The following is a 20,782-nucleotide window of genomic DNA, read 5'->3' as shown; positions in this document are numbered from 1 at the left end:
GTGGCACACAGCAGGTGCTCAAGAAGTGGCTGCGCCTGTCGCTGCTTTACACGACAGACACTGTCCCCCTGCTCCCGTTCCTGCCCACACAACTGCCCCCGGGGTCCAGGCCATGGAGGGCTCCTTTCCCTCCAGTCTCCTCCTGTGATCACCAACACAGGCTGAGCCCCCCCCCCCACCTTCCTGGGCCACTCACTTGGGGACAATGACCAAAAGTGTGATGAGGTACTCGGAATCCAACACAAAGTCTTCCTTGCTCACAATATCGCTCAGTGTCCGAGTGAAGAGGTTTCCCCTGAATCCGGATGGGACAGAGGGGGCGTGATCAGCAGACAGACAGGCAGAGGGAGGCTGGACTTCTGGGACACACGGACCCCCGCACACGCAAGAGACACGAGCAGGCCCTGGGCTGAGTGGTCCCCCGAGCACCTCCTCCCCATTCTGGGTGGCCTGAGCCACGGAGGCCGATCCCAACACCTCTGCCACCTGGGCCGCCCCCGTGCAAGCCACCCGCGGTTGGGAGGGGACTGCGGGTGGCTGGCAGCTTGAGTTACTCAAGTGTCAACACTCGGGCTGTCCCGAGCAGAGTCAGGCCCAGAGAGGAGCCCCGTTTCACTTTTCACACCTCCCAGGTCCAGCTGCCAGGGGACATTCACCTGCTGCCTGCCGGCTGGAACCCGGTCTCCACAGAGGTCGTGGTGTTTTTAGCACGTGGTTCAAGGCTACTGTATCAGCTACGGAGACCGCCTGCGGCCTCGGCACCCGGGCCACCATGGTAGCTGATACCCTAGCACACGACACGTCCCTGGCAGGTGGCTCTCAACCACTCGGCCAAGGCCAAAGCCTTAGGCCAAGGCCAAACCACATGGCACCTCCAGCCTCACCTCTCCCACCTGCGCCATCACTACGTCCTGGAGGACCCTCTCCAGGGACACAGGGCATGCGCCTCCGACCGTGGCACTTGCTCGTGACTGTTCCGCCGACAGGTCTCACCTGCTGGCTATGCCCACACTCCCGGCGCAAAGCAGATCGCCCCTAAATACCCGCTGAGCGAGTAATTGTGAGCTCTCCCAAGCGCAGAAATGACACTTTACTCTGCTATGTTATCTTTAGGGCCTGGCATGAAGCCTGAGAATGCAGCAGGTGCTTAATAAAGCTTTATCGGAATGCCTGGGTGGCTCAGCGGTTTAACGCCTGCCTTCGGCCCAGGGTGTGATCCTGGGGTCCTGGGATCTAGTCTCACATCAGGATCCCTGCATGGAGCCTGCTTCTCCCTCTGCCTGTGTCTCTGCCTCTCTCTCTCTCTCTCTCATGAATAAATAAATAAAATCTAAAAAAATAATAATAATAAAAATAAAGCTTTATCAAAAGAAGAATAACAGACCAAGGAAGCAGGAAGAGCCTGTCCCTCCCTCACGTGGCAGGTGCTCTCAACAGCTCAGCGCTGCGTGAATCAGCGGACGATGAGCTTCTTCACCAGTTGACTGAGGAGGCTGGACCAGATGTTTGCCCAAGTCCCCAAACAATTCTCAAGGAGCCCGCAACTGGAGGGCACAACGAGGAGATGGCCCAGCAGGCAAACGGTCGATGCCAGGGTCACGGAGTGGGGCTCTCTCTGCCACGGGCGCCCTGCCCTCCTCCCATCTCATGCCTTCATAAGGCCAAGGGCGAGGTGAGACGCAGGTGATGCCCATGTGGCCTGATACAAAGTCGAGCAACCAACAACCGCCATTCCTAGTGGAAGTGCACCTTTCCCCGGTGGCTTTAAATTCTCCACTAAAATGAGCACCTGGGTGGTTCAGTGGTTGGTGATCTGATGGTGACCCCGGGGTCCCGAGATCAAGTCTTGCTTTGGGTCCCCGCAGGGAGCCTGTTTCTCCCTCGGCCTGTGTCTCTGCCTCTCTCTGTGTGTCTCTCATGAATAAATAAATAAAAATAAATAATAAAATAAAATAAAATTTCTCCGCTAATGTACTATTGGCTTCTTTCACAAGAAGACAGCTGGCCCAGTGACCATCCAAAGAGAGGGGCGTAAATGGGAGTGGGAGGTACTCAGAGGGACAGCTGGGTCCGAACTCCCCTGGGTGCCTCTCTTCTTTGGAGGATCTTCAGAGAACTGCCGACAGAATGAGATCCAGAATCTGGGGAGACTCGGAGGGTGCTCCCTGCCAACTCAGCCCTGCCCAGGAGCCCCTTCCAGACTCCCTGGCAGGGGCTCATCTGTCCTCTTCCTCATGCCTCCAACAACAAGGCACTCACTACCTCACAAGAGAGCTGCTGTCATCATGACACCGGGCTTCTGCTTCTCCCCAGACACCTCCCACCATCTTGGTGACTGGTGGGGACTGGTGTCCACTGGGCCGAGCAGTCTGCTCCCGCCCCCTCCCATGAGGTCCTTCAGTTGAGTGGGGAAGCCCTTGAGGTTGCTCTTCTCTGGGCTGCAGAACCCACTGCCCTCGGGTGCCCCTCTGATAGTGAGGTCCCCACCACCCAAGCAGGGAGGGTCGTCTGTAAAGCTTCCATGGGGGAAAGGCCTTGGGGCGCAACCCAGGTGTTCTCAGTAACCTGGGAAAGTTGGGGGGTCGCGGCGGTGTGGGGCGGCATGGTATTCCTCTCTGGGCCCGGGCAGGGAGGTGCCATCACCGCTGCTTGGGCCTTTTCTCCGGGGCTTGTGCACCAAGGCTCCCCTCCCAGGGCACAGCTTCTGGAGAGGCAGGAGCGCCTCGGCGTCGCGCTCTCTCAGACCCGGGCCGGGACCCCGGCTCACGCAGTGACCTGAACGGCACACTCCTGCCCCCGCCCCTGCCCCTGCCCGGTCCCTGCCCGGCTCCTGCGCCCTCCAGCTCCTTGCACCCACCTGGCTCCGGCAGTGCAGGAGCTCGCATACTCACATGGATTTCTTCTCCAGGTTCTCCAGGTTGGTCTTCAGAGTGTTGTAGGCGGCTGTTCGGGATTTCAGGTCAGTCTCGATTTGCGCCAGTTGCTTTTTGGAAAAGCAGAAGAGTCGGTCCAACTTTTCAAAATGGCCATAAGCTGCTCCCGGCGCCCGTCGGCATAAAGCACCAGTGCGGCCCACTTGTCAGGGACGCCCACGTCTTCCCCCACCCCGCCGTCCCGCGCACGCAGAGCAGGCCAGAGGTCAGATCCCCGCTCCGCACACGCGGGGCCCCCAGACACGACACGCACGGCTGTTCCGGCTCGCTCGGCGGGGCGCATCTGCCGACTGCTAGCCCTGCCCTGCTGCCGGGCCAGCCGAGGCCACCGCATCCCAGCTCCTGGGGGACCCACTGTGCCTCGGCCCCACCAGGGCTCGGTCCCCAGGAAGGGGGAGGTAGGTAGGAAGGCTCCTTGCAGCTGGCACTAAGGAGATCCCCAGTTCTCGAGTTTCTGGGGGGGCGTCCCAGATCCCCTCCTGCAGCAGGCCCCAGGGGGGCAGGTGGTGGAGACAGGACGAGCCCGGGGCCCACGGCTTCACTCTCGTGCTTTCTGGCTGCCGGGCCTCAGCGGCCCCATCGGAGCCCAGTCGGGCTCCAACCGGACACCAGGTCCCACCCTGCCTGCCTGGGAGCTGCTGTCACGTCTGCAGCCTCTGAGCTCCCAGAATCTGCAGCGCAGGCCCCTGAGCAAGGCGAGGCCCACGCCAGACTGAGCTCCTCCTGGGTCGGGTCCCATCTCTGCGACCCCGGGGCCTACGCAGTGCTGGGGACACGCGTTCACCGGAACCAAGCACACCCAGAGGGGCTCCCAGGTGTGTGGCTGGTGCTGCGCACACACATACACACACACACACACGCACCCCGCTCAAGGCAGCCAGGCCAGGCTGAAGCCCCGAGAGCCTCAGGGACCTGCCCCACCGAACCCGAGATGTTTTAGGCGGTGGAGACACCAGCGCCAGCACCCCGAGGGGTCGGCACAGAGCAGTGCCCCCTCAGTGAAGAGCAACCCCTTCACCGTGTTACACCCGCAGGTCTGGGGCCTCCGAAACTGCGGCATGACCCAGCCTGTGGGGACCGACACGCGCGGCCGGGTCCCCAACTGGGTGGCAGGACACACTGCCACAAGCCGGGCGCAGCGCTGGGAGGGACCCCCCCCACCCCCGAGCCTCTTCTTTTTTTTTTTTAATTTTTTTTTATTTATTTACAATAGTCATACAGAGAGACAGAGAGAGAGGCAGAGACACAGGTAGAGGGAGAAGCAGGCTCCATGCACCGGGAGCCCAATATGGGATTCGATCCCGGGTCTCCAGGATCGCGCCCTGGGCCAAAGGCAGGCGCCAAACCGCTGCGCCACCCAGGGATCCCCCGAGCCTCTTCTTTAAGGGACGTCAGCACCGGGTGTCAGCACCGGGGCCCTGCCAGCCTGGGAGACCCGCCCGGACACCCAGCAAGTGCCGCCGGGCGCCCAGCGGCCCAGCGACCTTGGGTCCCAAGCCTCTCCCAGTGAAGGACCTCCTGGGGGAGGAACAGACCTGAGCCAGGGCTGGGGACGTTGTCCACGTGGTCATGCTGCGGGGCCACCGCAGGGAGCCGCGGCTCAGGGCCTCACACCACAGGGGACGGGAGCCGTGCCACACGCACGGACACACGGGCACACACAGACATATGGACGCACACATGGACACACAGGCACACACAGACACGAGGACACACAGACACGGACACATGGACACACAGATGGGCACACAGACACTTGGACACACAGACACACAGACACATACACATGGACACACGGACACATGGGCACATGGGCACACACAGACAGACACAGACACATGGACACACACAGACACATGGAGACACAGACACAGACACACACGGACACACACACAAAGACACATGGACACATGGACACAGACACACAGACACACACAGTCACAGACACAGAGACACACACGGACACACAGATACACGCAGACACACACGCGGCCCGGCCAAGCCCTGCATTCCCGCCCCAGGTCCCGGAGCGAGGCACTTAAGCTCTCAGCCAGCCTCCCACCCGCGGCCAGAGGAAGGAGATCCACGTCACAGGGGTGACACGGGAAGAGCCCAGCGTGGTTCTGGGCACCCGGGCAGTGCACCGGTGCCCTCCTCCCTCTCCTTGCTTTCCTGCCAGAGTCACCCTCGGGTCTCTGGCCTAGCGGGAAGCCAAGGTGTGTCCCCTCCAACTGCTCTGCTCCCCTCTCGGTGGACACCTCGACGTGGTCCGGGGCCCTCATCACCATCCGGCATCCCTAGGGTGGCGAGAACGGGCTGCCGCCCTGCCCAGCGTGGCGGGGGGTGCACAACACCTCCGGGAAGCCCCACCTGGCACCGGCGCTCAGGGAAGCCCCCCCTCAAAGGGCTTTCCGGAATCACTGCCCAATTGTCCCCCGAGGGGCTGGGACCTCTGTGGCGTAAGCAGTGCTGGAGGAGCCGCACCCGGATTCCGGAGCCTTCTGGCTGCACCCGAGCTCCCAGAGACACAGGCCGGGCACCAGCGGGCCGTGAGGAGTGCACAGGGCTGCACTCGGGTGGGTCCCCGTGGCCCATCTCCTTCACCTGATCCGCCCAGACACACCTGGGTGGCTCTGTGGTCTGAGGAGACAACAGGAAGGCTTTGTTCCTGGCCTGCCCGAGACTCGGTCTCCCAGGCACCCCGGCCCGGCAGAGACGCGACCTGTCAGGGGCTCAGCGTACGGTGGAGGGAGGGGGCAGGCAGTCCCGACAATCAGCGCTCAGCCTCAGCGAGACAAACAGGAGCAACAGGGCCACCAGACACCTCCAATGTCCCCAGAGACTTGTGCCACGTGCTCTCATTTATGAAGTAAAAACTGGAAGCCACCACTTACCAAGATGGTAGAAGCATGGGCTGCGGTGCTTATGGGCCTTTTTTTTTTTTTTTAAGATTTATTCATTTCTTTTTAGAGGGGAGGTGCAGAGAGAGAGAGAGAGAGAGACAGAAACCCAAGCAGATGCCCCACTGAGCACAGAGCCCGACGTGGAGCTCGATGCCACGACCCCAAGATCACGACCTGAGTCGAAATCAAGAGTCGGAGGCTCCACCGACCGTGCCACCCAGGTGCCCCTAACTGGCCTCACTATCGTCACAGGCTCCTCAAGGCAGGAGCAGGACCCCTGGCGATGCCTCCCAGGAGTTAGGGCTCTGGAGCCGGACTCTCCACCGAAGCAGATAGTTTCTGGCAAGCAAACGATCGCTCTGGGGTGTGGTGGGGGGATTAGGCTCTCACGAGTAGGGCAGGATGGGGCTGAGCTGCTCCACCAGCACCTCTCAAAAGGTAAAGAGCTGGAGGGAACACACTGAGCGGGCACCGGGGTCTGGGCCGGGCACGTCAGGGGAGTGTCTTGGGGATGCCGCCGCCTGCCGGACCACAGGGCCAGGAGAGGTGGAGGGAGGACAGGTGCCCGCCTTGAAACCCGAAAGTCTCTGACCTTGCCCAGGGCATGGAAGGCCACACCTCACAAAGGCTCTGGGCCTGGTCAGGGCTGGCAGGAAGCAGATGGGAAGGGGACTCCACCCAGGGTCACTCAGCAGAGCTAGGACCGCACCCAGCCTCCTGACTCAGGCCTCCCAGAAAGTCCCTCTTGGCACCATCGCCAGGGCCCAAATGCCGTGTAGGTCCCACAGGTGGTCAGATCCCCCTGGTCACACAGGTTTATCTGTCCCCCAGGAGAAGGCCCTCCTCTTACCTTTGCTAGAGTGTCCACCACACTCACCAGCGGCTGCTTCGCCGGATATTTGGCCATGTCCCATTCAAAGTGGGTCACGAAGGATGTCAAGTCAACTGGAAGAAACACATTTCAATAAATGAGTGGGATGCTCCCCATCTCATGAGGCCAAGGTTGCCAAACCCCAAGCCAAGCAACCCCCACTTAAACCAAGGAAGCAATCAGAGAAACAGAAGGACAGATTCAGGGCTCTGGGAAAGCACACACTCCCCCCACCCCCACCCCCCTCCCCGGGAGCAGAGTACTGAGCCAGCTGGTTGGCCTTGGGTCAGGACCGTCAGCACCCAAAGCCGCTCTGAAAATGCATCACCAGCCACAGGGCCACTAACCAGTGCACACCTGAGCCTCAAACTCCCTCAGGTGGTTGCCCCCATCCCCACCCCCAAGATCTGCATTTGGGAGACCCTACTTTCCACCAGGTAGAAGCAAAGTCAGGAGATATTCTGAGGGCCAGGCTAATTCTCCACCTTGGCCGGTTGTGTTGGCCACATTCCCCTGTTGGGTTATTGTTCTGTTTTGAGGTACCTCAAAGACACGCCAGAGAGCCTCAAGCCAACCCCCAAAGACCACAGAGCCAGTTATGGGTGCCACCTGCCCACAAGATGAGCCGTCTTTCCAGCTTCCTCGTCCAAGCCCTGAACAGAGGCAACTTCAACACACACAGTTTTAAAGAAGGCATTTTAGGCGTGCCTCGGTGGCTCAGTCGGTTGAGCATCCTACCCTTGATTTCTGTGCGGGTCATGATCTCGAGGTCCTGAGATCCCCCTCATTGGGCTCCCGACTCAGTGGGGAGTCTGCTTGAGATCCTCTCTCCCTCTGACCCTCCCCCAATTCTTGCATGCACACGTGCATGCTCTGTCAAATAAACACATCTTTTTTTAAAAAAACAAGAAGGCATTTTAAACCTTGGCAAAGGGACATCTGGGTAGCTCAGTGGTTGAGCGTCTGCCTTTGGCTCAGGGTGTGATCCCAGGGATCCTGGGATCGAGTCCCGCACCGGGGTCCCCGCAGGGAGCCTGCTTCTCCCTCTGCCCATGTCTCTGCCCCTCTCTCTGTGTCTCTTATGAATAAAAAATAGATAAATAAATAAACAAACAAACCTTGGCAAAATACTAGAGTCTGTGACTGTGGTTTTTCCCACCTGGTGAGGAGGTGCATTTTTCAATGTATGTCCTTTATATGATAGTCTATAGTGAATAGACCAAATCAGGGTTTTTTTTTTTTTCAACAAATTTCCCTTTTCCCCTTCCTTTCTCCAAAACCAAACTGAAACCTGCCGTCCTTGGGATGCTTCTGGTTCCCTAACCAGCTGTGGCAGAGGAAGGAGCTCTGTTGTGGAGGTGAGACAAGCCGCACTAGTGAGTGAACGTGGGCTGATCCAGGAACCCGGCCTCGGGCGCCTTAGTAACAAAGCCCTCTGCACCTGGGTCTCCCCACCTGAGAAATGGGCAGGAAAGGAAGCCACACACTGCTGAGTGCCCACTCTTCAGATCAGCTCTGTGCACATTTAAGGAGGCGCCTGCCCCCCCGCTGGAGCCAGCTGCTGCTTACACCCTGCCCCGAGACCAGCCTCCCCCTCCTGGATTCTCACCCCAGGATAGGTGCATGCACCCCCTGCCCAGCACGTCCTTGTGCAGATAAAAGGGACTGCTGGCCGCTCACTCAACAGTCAGGCACCTCCACTGACGCCAGCTTGCTACGGTGAGGGGGAGAAGGAGCCCCCAACACCACCGATTTCTCCTGGGGAGACAACCAGGCAAATGGTTGAGCGGCATTTTGCAGACTGAACGGCAACAGAAGCGCATCAGGGTGCTACGGGTGGGCAAGCTGGCGCCTGACTCCCACGGAGGGCCAGGAGGGCTGCACGCAGGGGCTGGAGGTGATGGGAGGCTACCATATGGCCAATGGGGGAGGGTGCTGCATGGGGGCCTGGGGTTGCTGGGACAGCCCAATGGAAGGGGAGGGCCAGGGCGGGTCACAGAAGGCCGTGTCTGTGTTTGCTCCTATGATGATAAAGACACGACGTACCCAGTGTGTACCAGAAATTGGCCACACATTGCTCCAACTCCAACAGCAGGGCTGGGAAGGTAGGTCACTGAGCAGGTTAAGACACCAGGGCACACCAGGGGACACCAGGGGACACCAGGAGCTGTGTGGTCAGCCAAGGACATTCATGCACTGGGACCACTGGGAGCTCTGCAGGAGAGAAGCCAGTGTCGGGGTGCGGGGTGCATGTGAGAGAGGAGGAGCAGCTGAGAGGGGCCAAGCTCTGGAAGCACAAAGGGGAGGGCCGGCTCAACAGGACATTGCCCGGGAAGGACGCCCAGGGCACCCCTGGATTTCCAGGCTGGGTGAGTGGGGACAGCAAGGTGCCCCTCACTAAGTTGGGCGGCCACAAGGATGGACGGGGCAGAGGGGAGAGAAGACGAGTCTGAGATGAGGGGAGTCAAGTCCCCAGGACGCAGATGGAAATGAAACGGGGCTCAGAGGAGGGAACCAGGCAGCAGGCAGAGGAGGGAGTGCACAGCAGGTGGGAAGTGTCTTCCCACCGCCCAGGACATCAAGGCTGGTGATGGGTGATGGCTGATGGCTCACCTTGGCCGGGACTGGGAGTCATTCCATTTAACTTACCTTTTAACACTATTAAGTATGTTGGCAAATTGAACACCAATAAAAAATACATTATTAAAAAAATTATCATTTAACATACACCTAAAAGAATGACTGCTATTTGACAGATCTTAATAATTTAGTTAAATAATGTTTGATACTTCATTTAATAAGAAAACATGCTAAAATCAAAAAAAAAAAAAAGTACTATCATCGTCTCCATCACAGAGGCGAGGGCACCGGCACGAGGCAGGCCCCTCACCAACATCCACTATGAGACGAGACAGTGACCAGGGAGGAGGCGGCACCCCCGCCCCTTCCCTGCCCACCCCAGTCAGGTCACGCTACCCTGCGGGGTGCACGGTGCCCATCTCTACGCAAGAACCCGGTGCTCATACCCCTGGGTCCGTCGCACCTAGGAGATGGCCTCCAGGCTCCCGGTGCTCCAATTCACAAGAGGCTCCAGGGGGAGAGGGGCCCTGATCGGCTGGGATGTGGGGCCCCATCAGGAGAGACAAGGGGGCTCCCACCAAGGCAAGGCCCGTGTGAGGACCCAGTGACGGCACCAACCTGCTGGCCCCGGACCCTGGGCTTCCAGCCTCCAGGACCACGAGGGATAGAGGTCTGTTGCATAACCCCCCGGCTGCCGTATTCTGTTAGGACACCCCGAGCCGATACAGACCGGGGTACAAATTTGCTATGAATATGGTTTTGTACTGCCGCACCCTGCAGGGGAAGACGCTGCAGAAGCGTGCAGGTCAGGGGGGAACAGCACGTATGTCTGGATGATGGAGGTGGGGGTGGATGGGGGGTGAGGTCAGAGGCAGGACCCGAAGGTCGAGAAGGCAACTGTGGCAACTGATCCCAGCCATCGAGCCCCGCTGCGGGCCGGGCACGCTGGCCACAGGCTGTCAGGCTGGAGCCCTCGCCCGTCCCAGTGGCCGGCCCCAGGCGGGGATGCTGGGCAGACCTGTGCGTTGGGATCTGCGCCCCTTCTCGCGACCACTCTGCCACTTCCAGCCCCCTGGGGACACTCCAGACCCCGGGCACGGATGCCTGGACCCCCTACTCTCTTTCACTGCTGCTTTTGTCTTTTAACAGCAGGACAAGGGCCACTCCTGAAAGCCTGCCGACCGTCCATCCACCTGCTGCCGGGGACACTCGCCTGTTCGGTTCCACTCATGATGCTGCCTGGACACCCCCACCCCCCGCCCCGATTCCTTGCACTTTCAGGCTCCTGGAGGCCGAATGACTGTTTGTGTCCCCAGAGCCGGTCACAGCGCCCAACACAGAGCAAGCCTTCCATATAAGAATCTCCCTAACAACTCTGGTGATTGTACTAACTTGCAGTACGTGGGTTGCTGAGAAGAGACACAATATGGACCAAACCAAACGTGTCTCCACGCATTGTCATAAATTCTAAGGTCTTTATGGCATTCAGATCAGAGAGAATGAGCTGCTCCCTTTCCGCCAGAAGAGCTCCTGTAGGAGCCAGGCTCTGCCCATCTCCTTGGGTGGCTCCCCAGCACTCAGTCTCAATTGGCATCACAGCCCATATGGCACCATGAGGCCATCCCCCCCGGCCAGGAGCTCCTGGAGAGCAATCTGCATGCCCAGCGCCCAGCACAGTGCTTGGGACTTGAGAGCCATGCAGGGGGGGTCCATGAATGAGGGGGCGAGAGGATGTCAGATAAATCTGAGACCGTGCAGACCTCCCTGCAACAGCCTCTTGGGATCTCTGGTGTGTGACCCTGACCCCCTGACCCCCTCTCCTCCTTCACCTCCCCTCGTGTGTCCAGAGCACCAGTTCCAGCTCCAGACCCTGACCCTTGCCCTAGGTCTAGCATCCAAGGGCAGCACTGCCCTGTCTGTGCCCATCACCTTCGGTGACAACATGGCCTGAGGACGGTCCCCCGACTTAGAAAGCAGCAGTCCCCTTGGGCCTTCCTGTCCTGCAGCTTTCTCTCCGCTGGCCCGGGAAAGAACAGGCCCCCACTCCCTTCCCTGGCTGAAGTCGGAGAAGCCTGGCCCCCAAGGGAGCAACTGACGGCTTGGGCTGATGGCCCATGAGGTCAGACCATGACCTGGGCAGGCTCGCTCAGAATCAAAACATGCCATTCACAGGCGGCTGCTCTTGCGCACTAGTGACCTCATCTTAGAACCAAAACAAGGCCTTCCTGGCAGGCAGGAGGATGAGGGACCCGTGACCACACGGGCTGCAGCCTCTCTCCCGGTCAGGCCGGCCAATCTCCGGGTGTTCATGACATCTGGGCATGAGCTGGGGCCTGCGCCAGACAGCCGTGCGTCTGCCCCGCTACTGCTACAACCCAAAGCACCTGTCTCCTTCCTTCCAGACTCAAAGCTCGGCTGGGGCCAAAGAGCAAGCAAAAACAAAAGGTGCCCGTGCAAGGCTAAGAGCCCTTTGTAAAGGGATTATGTCCACTGACAGGTGAGAAAACCATGACCCAGAGAGATGACCTGTGAAGGTCCGGGGCCAGGTGTGGCTGCTCCAAGGCTGCTGCTGCTGCTGGCTGGCTGTCCCTGCAACAGTGCCCTGGGGGACAGAGGCGAAATCCTGCCCACTGAGGGTAGCACTGACATCTCCAGTTAATTCTGTCAACCGCTATGCTACGCATGGGTGCTCTGCAGAAGAAGAAAAGGATTTCCCCATCCAAATGGAATCAGAAAAGCCTGAGCAAAGTCAGCCTGAATAGGTCTCTTGACTGCAGTACTTTTCAGAGCCTTTATTGTGCTAATACACGTTGTGAAGGTCAGGAGTCACTGGCCAAGAGCAAGAGCCCTGCATTTGAGCCCTTGACCTCTATTTGCACAGAGCTGGTTACAGAAGGAGCCTGGAAGCTCTAGTCTGGGAAATCATGGGGACCCGATTCACAGCAGGCCCGGGGATAATGAAGCCTATGACATGAACAAATGAAGCTGAATCTCCTCCTTCCGAGATGAGAAGCAGCCAGCCTTTCAATAGCTGCCATTGCACCGGGGATGGAGATGGTGGAATGAGAATATCTAGTTTTAAGGAACATGAATTTTGGGTAGAAGCAAGCATCTTGAGCGCTATTGCAGAGTGAGCTTGAATCCCTGTGTCTTAAAGACCAGGTTTTTATGTAGAAAAGCGGCTCTCTCCCTTAAGCCAGCTCTTTGGTGTAGGACCCCCCCAAGTTACCTGGCTTGGAAGTAAGATCAGTTGATCAATTTAAAAAGTAATTTTTTATTAGCACCAGCAAGAAATTTCAGTTATCGCAGACAGACTGCCTTCCGTAAGGTATTCTGATTAAATTCCAATCCGTAAAGGTCGGGCGTTTGTCCTAAAAGGATCTGCTGGCCTTCATCGTTCTTCCTAAAAGGATTTGTCGCTGCTCATCCCACCGGTTTGAGCAAGGCTGGAGAAAACCCAAAGCAAATGTTTCCTTCTGAAACGCTGAAGCCAGGAAAGGCCTGTTCAGGTACGGGGATGCCCCCCAACCCCCCAGACTCCGAGACTCACGAGAAGAAGGGCCCTTGCATGAGTGAACCCCATCAGGACCACACAAAGGTAAGCCTGACATGTGAACTGCAAGGTCCACAAAACAGCCAGAGTCCAAGAGCAGGCAGGATAGTGGGCACAGAGGACAGTCATCAAAGCAAGGAGCAGGCCACAAGCCACAAGATGCAAGAGTCCACCTTGAACTTCAGAGCCAGAGCATTACCCCATTCCAGGAGGCATGCAGTGCTGGTGGGGCAAGCAGGGCAGACACGAGAAAGAGGGATAAGGAATAAAACAGGTGATAGGTTGTTAACTGGAGAAATCCACCGTGACCCGATCACCACACCCCTACGGCCAGGCTGAGAGAGTCCACCTTCCCAGGGACATGCAGGCATCACACCAAGCACACTCACGGCAAACAACACATAACCTACTCTTTAAATATTTCATTTTTTCCTTCAAACCTGCAATGTAATAAGGGGGAGTTATTATATTGCATGAACACACGAGGCCAAGTTCAGATTCGGGAGCACAAGCATTTCCATTTGTCAATTGAAACAAGCAAATAAAAAGGCCTTTTATGGTTCTCAAGAGGGAAGAACTATGCATTGCTACCTAACAAATGACAGAAGTGTTAAATACAGAACACACACTCTCATGTTCAGTATTCGTACGTGCATTGATAGAGTTACAGGTTTAGGCACGCCTGGGTGGCTCAGTGGTTGACCCTCTGCCTTCAGCTCAGGTCATGATTCCGGGGTCCTGGGATCGAGTCCCGCATCGGGCTCCCTGCGGGGAGCCTGCTTCTCCCTCTGCCTGTGTCTCTGCCTCTCTCTGTGTGTCTCTTATGAATAAATAAATAAAATCTTAAAAAAAAAATAAAAGACATTCCAAATGTGAACACACAGCACAGAGCGTTTTCGGTCTAACTCTGTGTTATTTGCTGGCCACAACTTAAGACTTCAGTCTGCGGCTTTCCTTAGGCCCTGAAGGCATTTTCCAGCCTTATCTGGGGAGAGGGATAAATGGCTTGGGCGGGGTGGGGGGTGAAGGAGAAGGTGGAACTTCCCATGCAGGACAGAGCAGAAGCTGATAGAGAAGGCAGGTAGGTCAAACCGTTAGACCCCACCAACCCCATTGTCCCCTCAGGTTTCCATAGGGTAAAAACGGCAGGTGCTCTAGAAATGCCACAGCAGGACTAGTAACAGGCCCAGGGGCATGTCTTCAAACCAGCGGTGCTGCTGAGCTCAGAACGAGGTTACAGCTGTGCCGGACGTGTCGATTTTGACACTCCTTGGGCCGTATCGCTGCAGCCACGACAGGTGGCACAGCCAGGGGCACCGATGGGCTGGAAGCGGCTGAGAGAGCCGTGGGTATAAAGACGCCAATGACCTACCTCCGTTAGCCAAGAGGTTCTCCGGAACCTTCCCTTTAGCATCTTCCATAACTTCCACCACGCTCTGGGCCATCCTCTTTATGAGGCTTTGGGAAAAGAACACAAGGCCGTTAGACTAGGAAGGTGCCTTCCTAATCCTCCTCTTCCACGGGGCGGGTGGGTGGGGAAAGGAATGGGAGCCGCCCTCTGGGGGATCTTTGGCAAGAGGCAGGCAGAGACTTCAAATGTGAATAGCCTCTGAACCAGTATTTCCACTTCTGAGAACCTATCTTAAGGAAATAGGACGAACAGAAAAAGCTTTCTGAATAAAAAGATGTTCTGCGCTGCAGCAGACTGGAAGCCACTGGAAGGTTCGACAATAGGGGATTGTTTGAGTAAACGGCATAGCCCACTGAGGGACCATTACACAGGCATTGGGAACGAGGTCTACAAAGAATGTCTAATACTGTGGGACAAGGCATGCATTATAACGTTCCATGGAAAAAACCCAAGATACAGACTTATACAGACAGCACGGCTGTGACTACGTGGAAGTGCTCTTCCTACTTTACGGATTTTCGATTATCATCCATAATGGTAATTCAATACTGAATTAATCCGGACTATAATAATTCAGTATTGCTCTTATAATTAGAAAATCAAAACCTTTTAAGTCTCCAGAAAAGCTCCTGGAGGCTTCAGAAAGTATGAGAAAGGATGGTGATAGCAGGGCAGAGAGTCGTCCAATCACTAGGCCGTACGCCTGAAACTCATGTAACGCTGAAGATCCAAAACGTCATAAAACAAACAAGAGTTCTCCACCCCTCAAACCAATAACAAAGTATGAGAAAAGAAATTGAAGTATAGGATTTCAAGGCAGAAGGACTCAAATTCACACGGCTCTGCCAATTACAAATGTATCGCTTCTTTGTTTGGTTTTTAATTTTTATTTTAAGTAGGCCCCACTCCCAGTGTGGGGCTCAGAGATCAAGAGTCCATGCTCCACCCACGGAGCCAGCAGGGCGCTCCTTGCAATTTTTTTTTCTTTTTTCTCCGGGAGCCTGCTTCTCCCGCTGCCCCCTCTCTCTCTCTCTGTCTCTCTCATGAATAAATACATAAAATCTTTAAAAAAAAAAAAGAGAGAGAGAGAGACATGAGACTCCCGATGTGGGACTCGATCCTGGAACCCTGGGATCATGCCATAAATAAAATATTTTTAAAAAATGAAGGAATATCTGCACCCAAGGTGCTCAAACCCACAACCCCAACATCAAGAATTATACACGTTTCTGACTAAGCCAGCCAGGTCCCCCAAATGTATGCTTTGGGCCAGATTTTTTAAATTTCTTTGTACCTCAGTTCTCTTACCTATAAGATGCAGATCACACCCATTTTGCAGGATTATTATATTAATATAACTCATTAGACACCGAGGATCTGGAAGCAGAGTGTCTGCTCCTGGAGGCTGAGCACTGGGAAGTCCGGCTGCAAAACATGCCAGACTAGGACTGAAGTCTAAAAGCTCTGAAGATCCCAATCTCTGCCTCAGGCCTCCTCTCCACCTGCTCCGGGCTCCCAGGAGGGAGGCAGCCTTGGCAGGGAGCCTGGATCAGGTCACTCAATTCCAGAGGGGGAACATGCTCTTCTGCTGTTGTGGCATTGGCCATCCTGGCCACGCAGGGCAGGAGGCTGGGGGGCTGAGGACCAATGCAGGAAACTGAGGCAGAAGGGCACCACTGAAAGGCCCCAGATATAAGGAAGGGAGGGACAAGGAGGAAGGGAAGGACAATCAGGGGAGGGGAGGAGGGGAACGAACCTGTTTTCCATCAAAGTGATATGTATTCATGGTCAAAATTTGAAAAATAAAAAATAAAATAAAAAATAAAATAAAAAAACAAAATTTGAAAAATATCCCCAAAAATGAACCATCACACTGCTCTGCCCAAGAGAAAACACACACTCTGCATTCCGACGCACTTCCAGCACCTTCCACGTCCACGGCTTATGGGAGCTGAAGTTTTCTTTTGATAACACCTGCCACTTGGCGGAGACTACCAGGTACCAAATATTCTGTAATCATAACCTCATTGAATCCTCACAAGCAGGAGCACCTGGGTGGGTCAGTCGGTGAAGCGTCTGCCTTCGGCTCCGGTGGTGACCCTGGGGTCCTCGAATCGAGTCCCATGTCTGGCTCCCCACTAAGTGGGGAGTCTGCTTCTCCTTCTCCCTCTGTCCCTCCCCCCAACTCATTCTCTCTCTCTCTCTCTCTCTCAAATAAGTAAATAAAAATCTTTTTTAAAAGATCCTCACCAACATTCTTGAAGGCGAGTATTATCCCATTTTACAGATGAAGGCCAGAGAAGTAAGCTGACCCCATCCACCTGGTCCATCTGAGGATCCTGAGGTTCTCAGCCACTGGGCCACGCTGCTGTCTACACTGCGACCCATCCTGGACTTAACACCTCCATAAATGTGTCAGCATTTCTTGGAATAGCAGTTCTCCACCTTACTAATTATAACTAATTATAATCACTCTACTAATTAATTACCCCACTAATCTCAGTCTGTTTTCTCAGCTATAAAATGGAGATGGGATTGCCCATCTCACGGGGTTATTTGTAGTGTGCTGTAATGCCTGTGCGGTTCCAGGTGTGGGGGGTTCGAGGCAAACCTCAGAGGTGCTCTAGGCAGCCCAATGGACCACATCGGGCTCTCCGCCCCCTGCTCAGGGAGACATGTGGCAGGAGACTGGGGCCAGTGGGGAACGGTGAGTCTGGTTCCCTCAGTTCCAGGAACCTCTCTCCTCTCTTCCCCTCCAGCCTGGGGGTGTGACCACGGCTCCCCACCTGCCTGGGTTTGTACACCATCCCTCGTGGGCCACCTACAGCCCACACGCAACTCTTCACCCGTTCATAAACAGACACTCCTCAAATCGTCCTCATCTGGATAAAGAAGCTGTGGTCTATACACACAGTGGAGTATCACTCAACCATTACGAATACCCACCCTTAGCTTCGACGTGGATGGAACTGGAGGGTATGATGCTGAGTGAAGTAAGTCAGTCAGAGAAGGACAAACATTATATGGTTTCACTCATACAGGGAATATAAAAAATAGTGAAAGGGATTATAGGGGAAAGGAGAGAAAATGAGAGGGAAAAATTAGAGAGGGTGACAAAACATGAGACATCTAACTCTCAGAAATGAACAAGAGGTGATGGAAGGGGAGGCAGGCGGGGGGATGGGGTGACTGGGTGAGGGGCACTGGGAGGGGCACTTGATGGGATGAGCACTGGGTGTTATGCTGTATGTTGGCAAATCGAACTCCAATAAAAAAAAAAAATTCCAAAAAAAATTCTTTTTTTTTTTTTTTTTTTAGAGGATTTTTTTTAAAAAGATTTATTTATTTATTCATGAGGGACACAGAGAGAGAGAGGGAGGAGCAGGCTCCCTGCAGGGAGCCCGACGTGGAACTCGATCCAAAAAAAATTCTTAAGAAATCCTCCTCATCTGAATGTGTCTTCCATTCGCTGTGAAGACTCTGGCTCACTAAATTCATTTATCCATTTGTTTGCTCATTCATCCAGCAAATTCCATATGCTAAAGCAACTGTGTACCCAGTACTGTTTATAGTGCTGTGAACGAATGAAACAAAGGCCCTGCTCTCGGGAAGCTTCTATCCTAAAGCTGTCAACAATTCCACTTTATTGGGGCGCCTGGGTGGCTCAGCGGTTGAGGTCTGCCTTCGGCTCAGGTCAAAATCCCAGGGTCCCGCGATCGAGTCCCACCTTGGGCTCCCCTCAGGGAGCCTGCTTCTCCCTCTGCCTCTGTCTCGGCCCCTCTCTCTGGGTCTCTTACGAATAAATATATAAAATCTAAAAAAAAAAAAAAAAAAAAAAGAAAAAGAAAAAACAATTCCTCTTTATCATTGCTATGGTGGTGCATGCAAGTCACTACCTCCATATCCTCTGTGGTGCCTTGAGTAATAATTTGTTTATGCGAAGGCAGAAGTAACGCTCACCCCAGCACAATGCGTGATGCGCACCGCTGCTCAGGACATGTTTGTCGAGTGAATACATGACCTCTGGCACTCCGCGGCACCTAAATACCACACATGCTTGCTTCCTAATCAACCGCAAAACAGAACTCACTCATCATTTTGTTAATGACTTTTTGTGGCTTGCGATTCTAGCCCGTATGGAATTTTCAACAATAACAAGTAGGGCCGCACACCTGCCCTCAGGCGTGTACGCCACCGCGGAACATCTCAGAATAACATGGTCTGATGAAGTTTAACTGCTGGAAAACCCACTTATTGCACAGAACAAAAGGAGCCCTGACCTAGCTGTGATGACTATACCGTCATCAGCAAATTGTGGTCTTCCTGAATCAGAACATTTTTCTCATCAGAAGGAGCCTAAGAGACTATGCGATGTTTTGTTTTTACTAAGAGACTCTACAGTTTACTGTGAACACACTTGCGTGGACAGAGCTTCCCCGTACCTGGGATCTACCGCATGGTGTCTTGCCACCTGACTGTATGGTAACTACTTCCCTACCTTTGGACACATGGGTGGTTTCCCCTGTGATAGGATGTTGCAATGATACACATGTTTTGCCCACTTGTGCAGGTCAGAATAAGTTGTTAAAGAATAACTAGTGGAATAAAGGGTATAAACATTTGTAATTTTAACAAACAGGCCAAGCAACTCTCCAAATATACAGAGCCGGCGTGCAGCCCCATCAACAATGGGTAAGAGCGCCTGCTTCCCTAAACCGCAGCCAACATCGGGTGTCATGAATGTTTAATCTCTGCCGATCTGATAGCTGAGAAATTATATCTCATTGTTGCTCTGATTTGCATCTCTTTGATCATCACTGAGGCTGGACATCTTTTCATAGGTTCATTGACTCTACAAATGACTGTTTTCTTCTTCTGTGAATAGCATGTTTATGCCCTTGGCTGCTTTTTCTGTTTTTTGTTTTTTTGTTTTTTGTTTTTTTAAATTGACTTACTTGTAAGGGCTTTTAAGTATCTCAGGAACTCAATTCTTGAGACGGTGCTTTGAGCTGGATGACGTCCCCATGTTAAAGGTGAAAACATGAAGACTTACATTGCTGAAAGTCACCCACGGAGGGTGACAGGTGTCAAAGCAGAAACTGATCCCAAGTTGACACGACTCTGAAGTCCATGCTCTTCAACGCTAGTTTACATTACACTCGGCACTTTCCTCTGAAGCACTTGAAAACATGTATTAATCCATAAGGTAGGATGTACACATTGTATTTTTAATTAAAAAGGCAAACTGCAAACACTGGGTAATCTTAATTGCGGTGCTGGGTACATCAGTGTCTGTCTCTCTGATACAACTACAGGAAACCTGGAATCTGCTGAAGGTTTGCAACTTCCAGGGGAAGGCTTGAACCATAAATTGTGGTTAATCTGGTTCAATCTCAGCTCTTAACACAGTAGCAGCAACCCCTTTTCCCATCTCTCAGCCACATGGGAGGCAGCTGTGTGTTCCAGGAGCAACTTGTACACAGTTTGCAGGAGCCAGGGTGAACATAAAGGACCCTGTCCTTGAGATACTGGGGATCTGTGTTCTGATTGCTGCTTCTGATCACAGAGGTACAAAGAGGTGGGTGGTTAGTGTGGTGTTTTATGCCTCCCTCTACCGCCGCAAGCTCCTCGCCCTTCAGCTACACTGACTTCCAAGGGATTTAGAGAGTGTGTTGTCGTTCTCCCCTCTTCACTTTTCTTTTTCTCATTTTTGGAACCAGACATGAAGATTAACATTCCAAAACAAACAAACAAACAAAACTGTGTATATGGGGAACATTAGAAAGCAAATGTTCAAAGCCAGGGAAGGGCTCAGAAAAGACCTGAGGAGACTCTAAGTTTATACCTCAGGCTATTCCTTGGCACGGAGACAGCCTACAACAGTTGAAAGTAATAACAAAATACAGCAAACCCAATAACAAAAAACAGCAAACCCAGAGAAAGAGAAGGATCTGATTTCCAGAGTTACCACATTATTAGATTCAAATGTCCAATGCTCAACAACAAAAAAAATCACAAGGCATAAAAAGAAACTGGAGAGTACGGCCCATTCAGAGAAAAGAAATAAATGAACATAAGCTATCTCTGTAAAAGAGACGATGGTAGACCTACCAAAGACTTTAAAACCACTGTTTTAAAAATGCTCAAAGAACTAAGAGAATTTGAGGAGAAAGTTAAGAAAATTAACTATGAACAAAAAATAAAGAGATAGAGGCACACCTGGATGGCTTAGTGGTTAACATCTGCCTCTGGCTCAGGTCATGATCCCGGGGTCCTGGGATCAAGTCCCACATCGGGCTCTCCACAGGGAGCCTGCTTCCCCCTCTGCCTGTGTCTCTGCCTCTCTCTGTGTGTCTCTCATGAATAAATAAATAAAATCTTTTTTAAAAATTTAACTATTAAAAAAAAGGAGATAGAAAGCCTTAAAAAATGCCAAAAAAGATTCTGGAGCGAAAAAGTACAATAACTGAAATGAGAAATTCACTAGGGGGATTCCAAGGAAGATATGAGCAGAAAGATTTAGCAAATCTG

At 53.8% G+C, this 20,782-nt stretch overlaps 1 protein-coding gene across 4 annotated transcripts in view; it reads right to left on the bottom strand.

Moving 5' to 3' along the window:
• The window catches only part of ATP6V1C2 (ATPase H+ transporting V1 subunit C2), a 52,869-nt gene that overhangs the window by 10,680 nt on the left and 21,407 nt on the right, over positions 1–20,782 (bottom strand). For 2 of the 4 annotated variants that reach the window (XM_055327308.1, XM_055327310.1), the window contains exons 4-8: positions 14,213–14,298; positions 13,251–13,280; positions 6,687–6,781; positions 2,892–2,983; positions 197–295 (exon numbers count right to left, since the gene is read on the bottom strand). In XM_055327308.1, the coding sequence (XP_055183283.1) occupies positions 197–295; positions 2,892–2,983; positions 6,687–6,781; positions 13,251–13,280; positions 14,213–14,298 (402 nt within the window). The remainder of the gene's footprint in view (positions 1–196; positions 296–2,891; positions 2,984–6,686; positions 6,782–13,250; positions 13,281–14,212; positions 14,299–20,782) is intronic. The other 2 variants (XM_055327309.1, XM_055327312.1) reach the window with 1 other exon arrangement.

Source organism: Nyctereutes procyonoides, unplaced genomic scaffold (genome assembly GCF_905146905.1).
Source record: "Nyctereutes procyonoides isolate TBG_1078 unplaced genomic scaffold, NYPRO_anot_genome, whole genome shotgun sequence".
Taxonomy (NCBI): domain Eukaryota; kingdom Metazoa; phylum Chordata; class Mammalia; order Carnivora; family Canidae; genus Nyctereutes; species Nyctereutes procyonoides.
The sequence above is the reverse complement of the archived record's forward strand: the minus strand, read 5'-3'. Positions and strand labels throughout refer to the sequence as shown.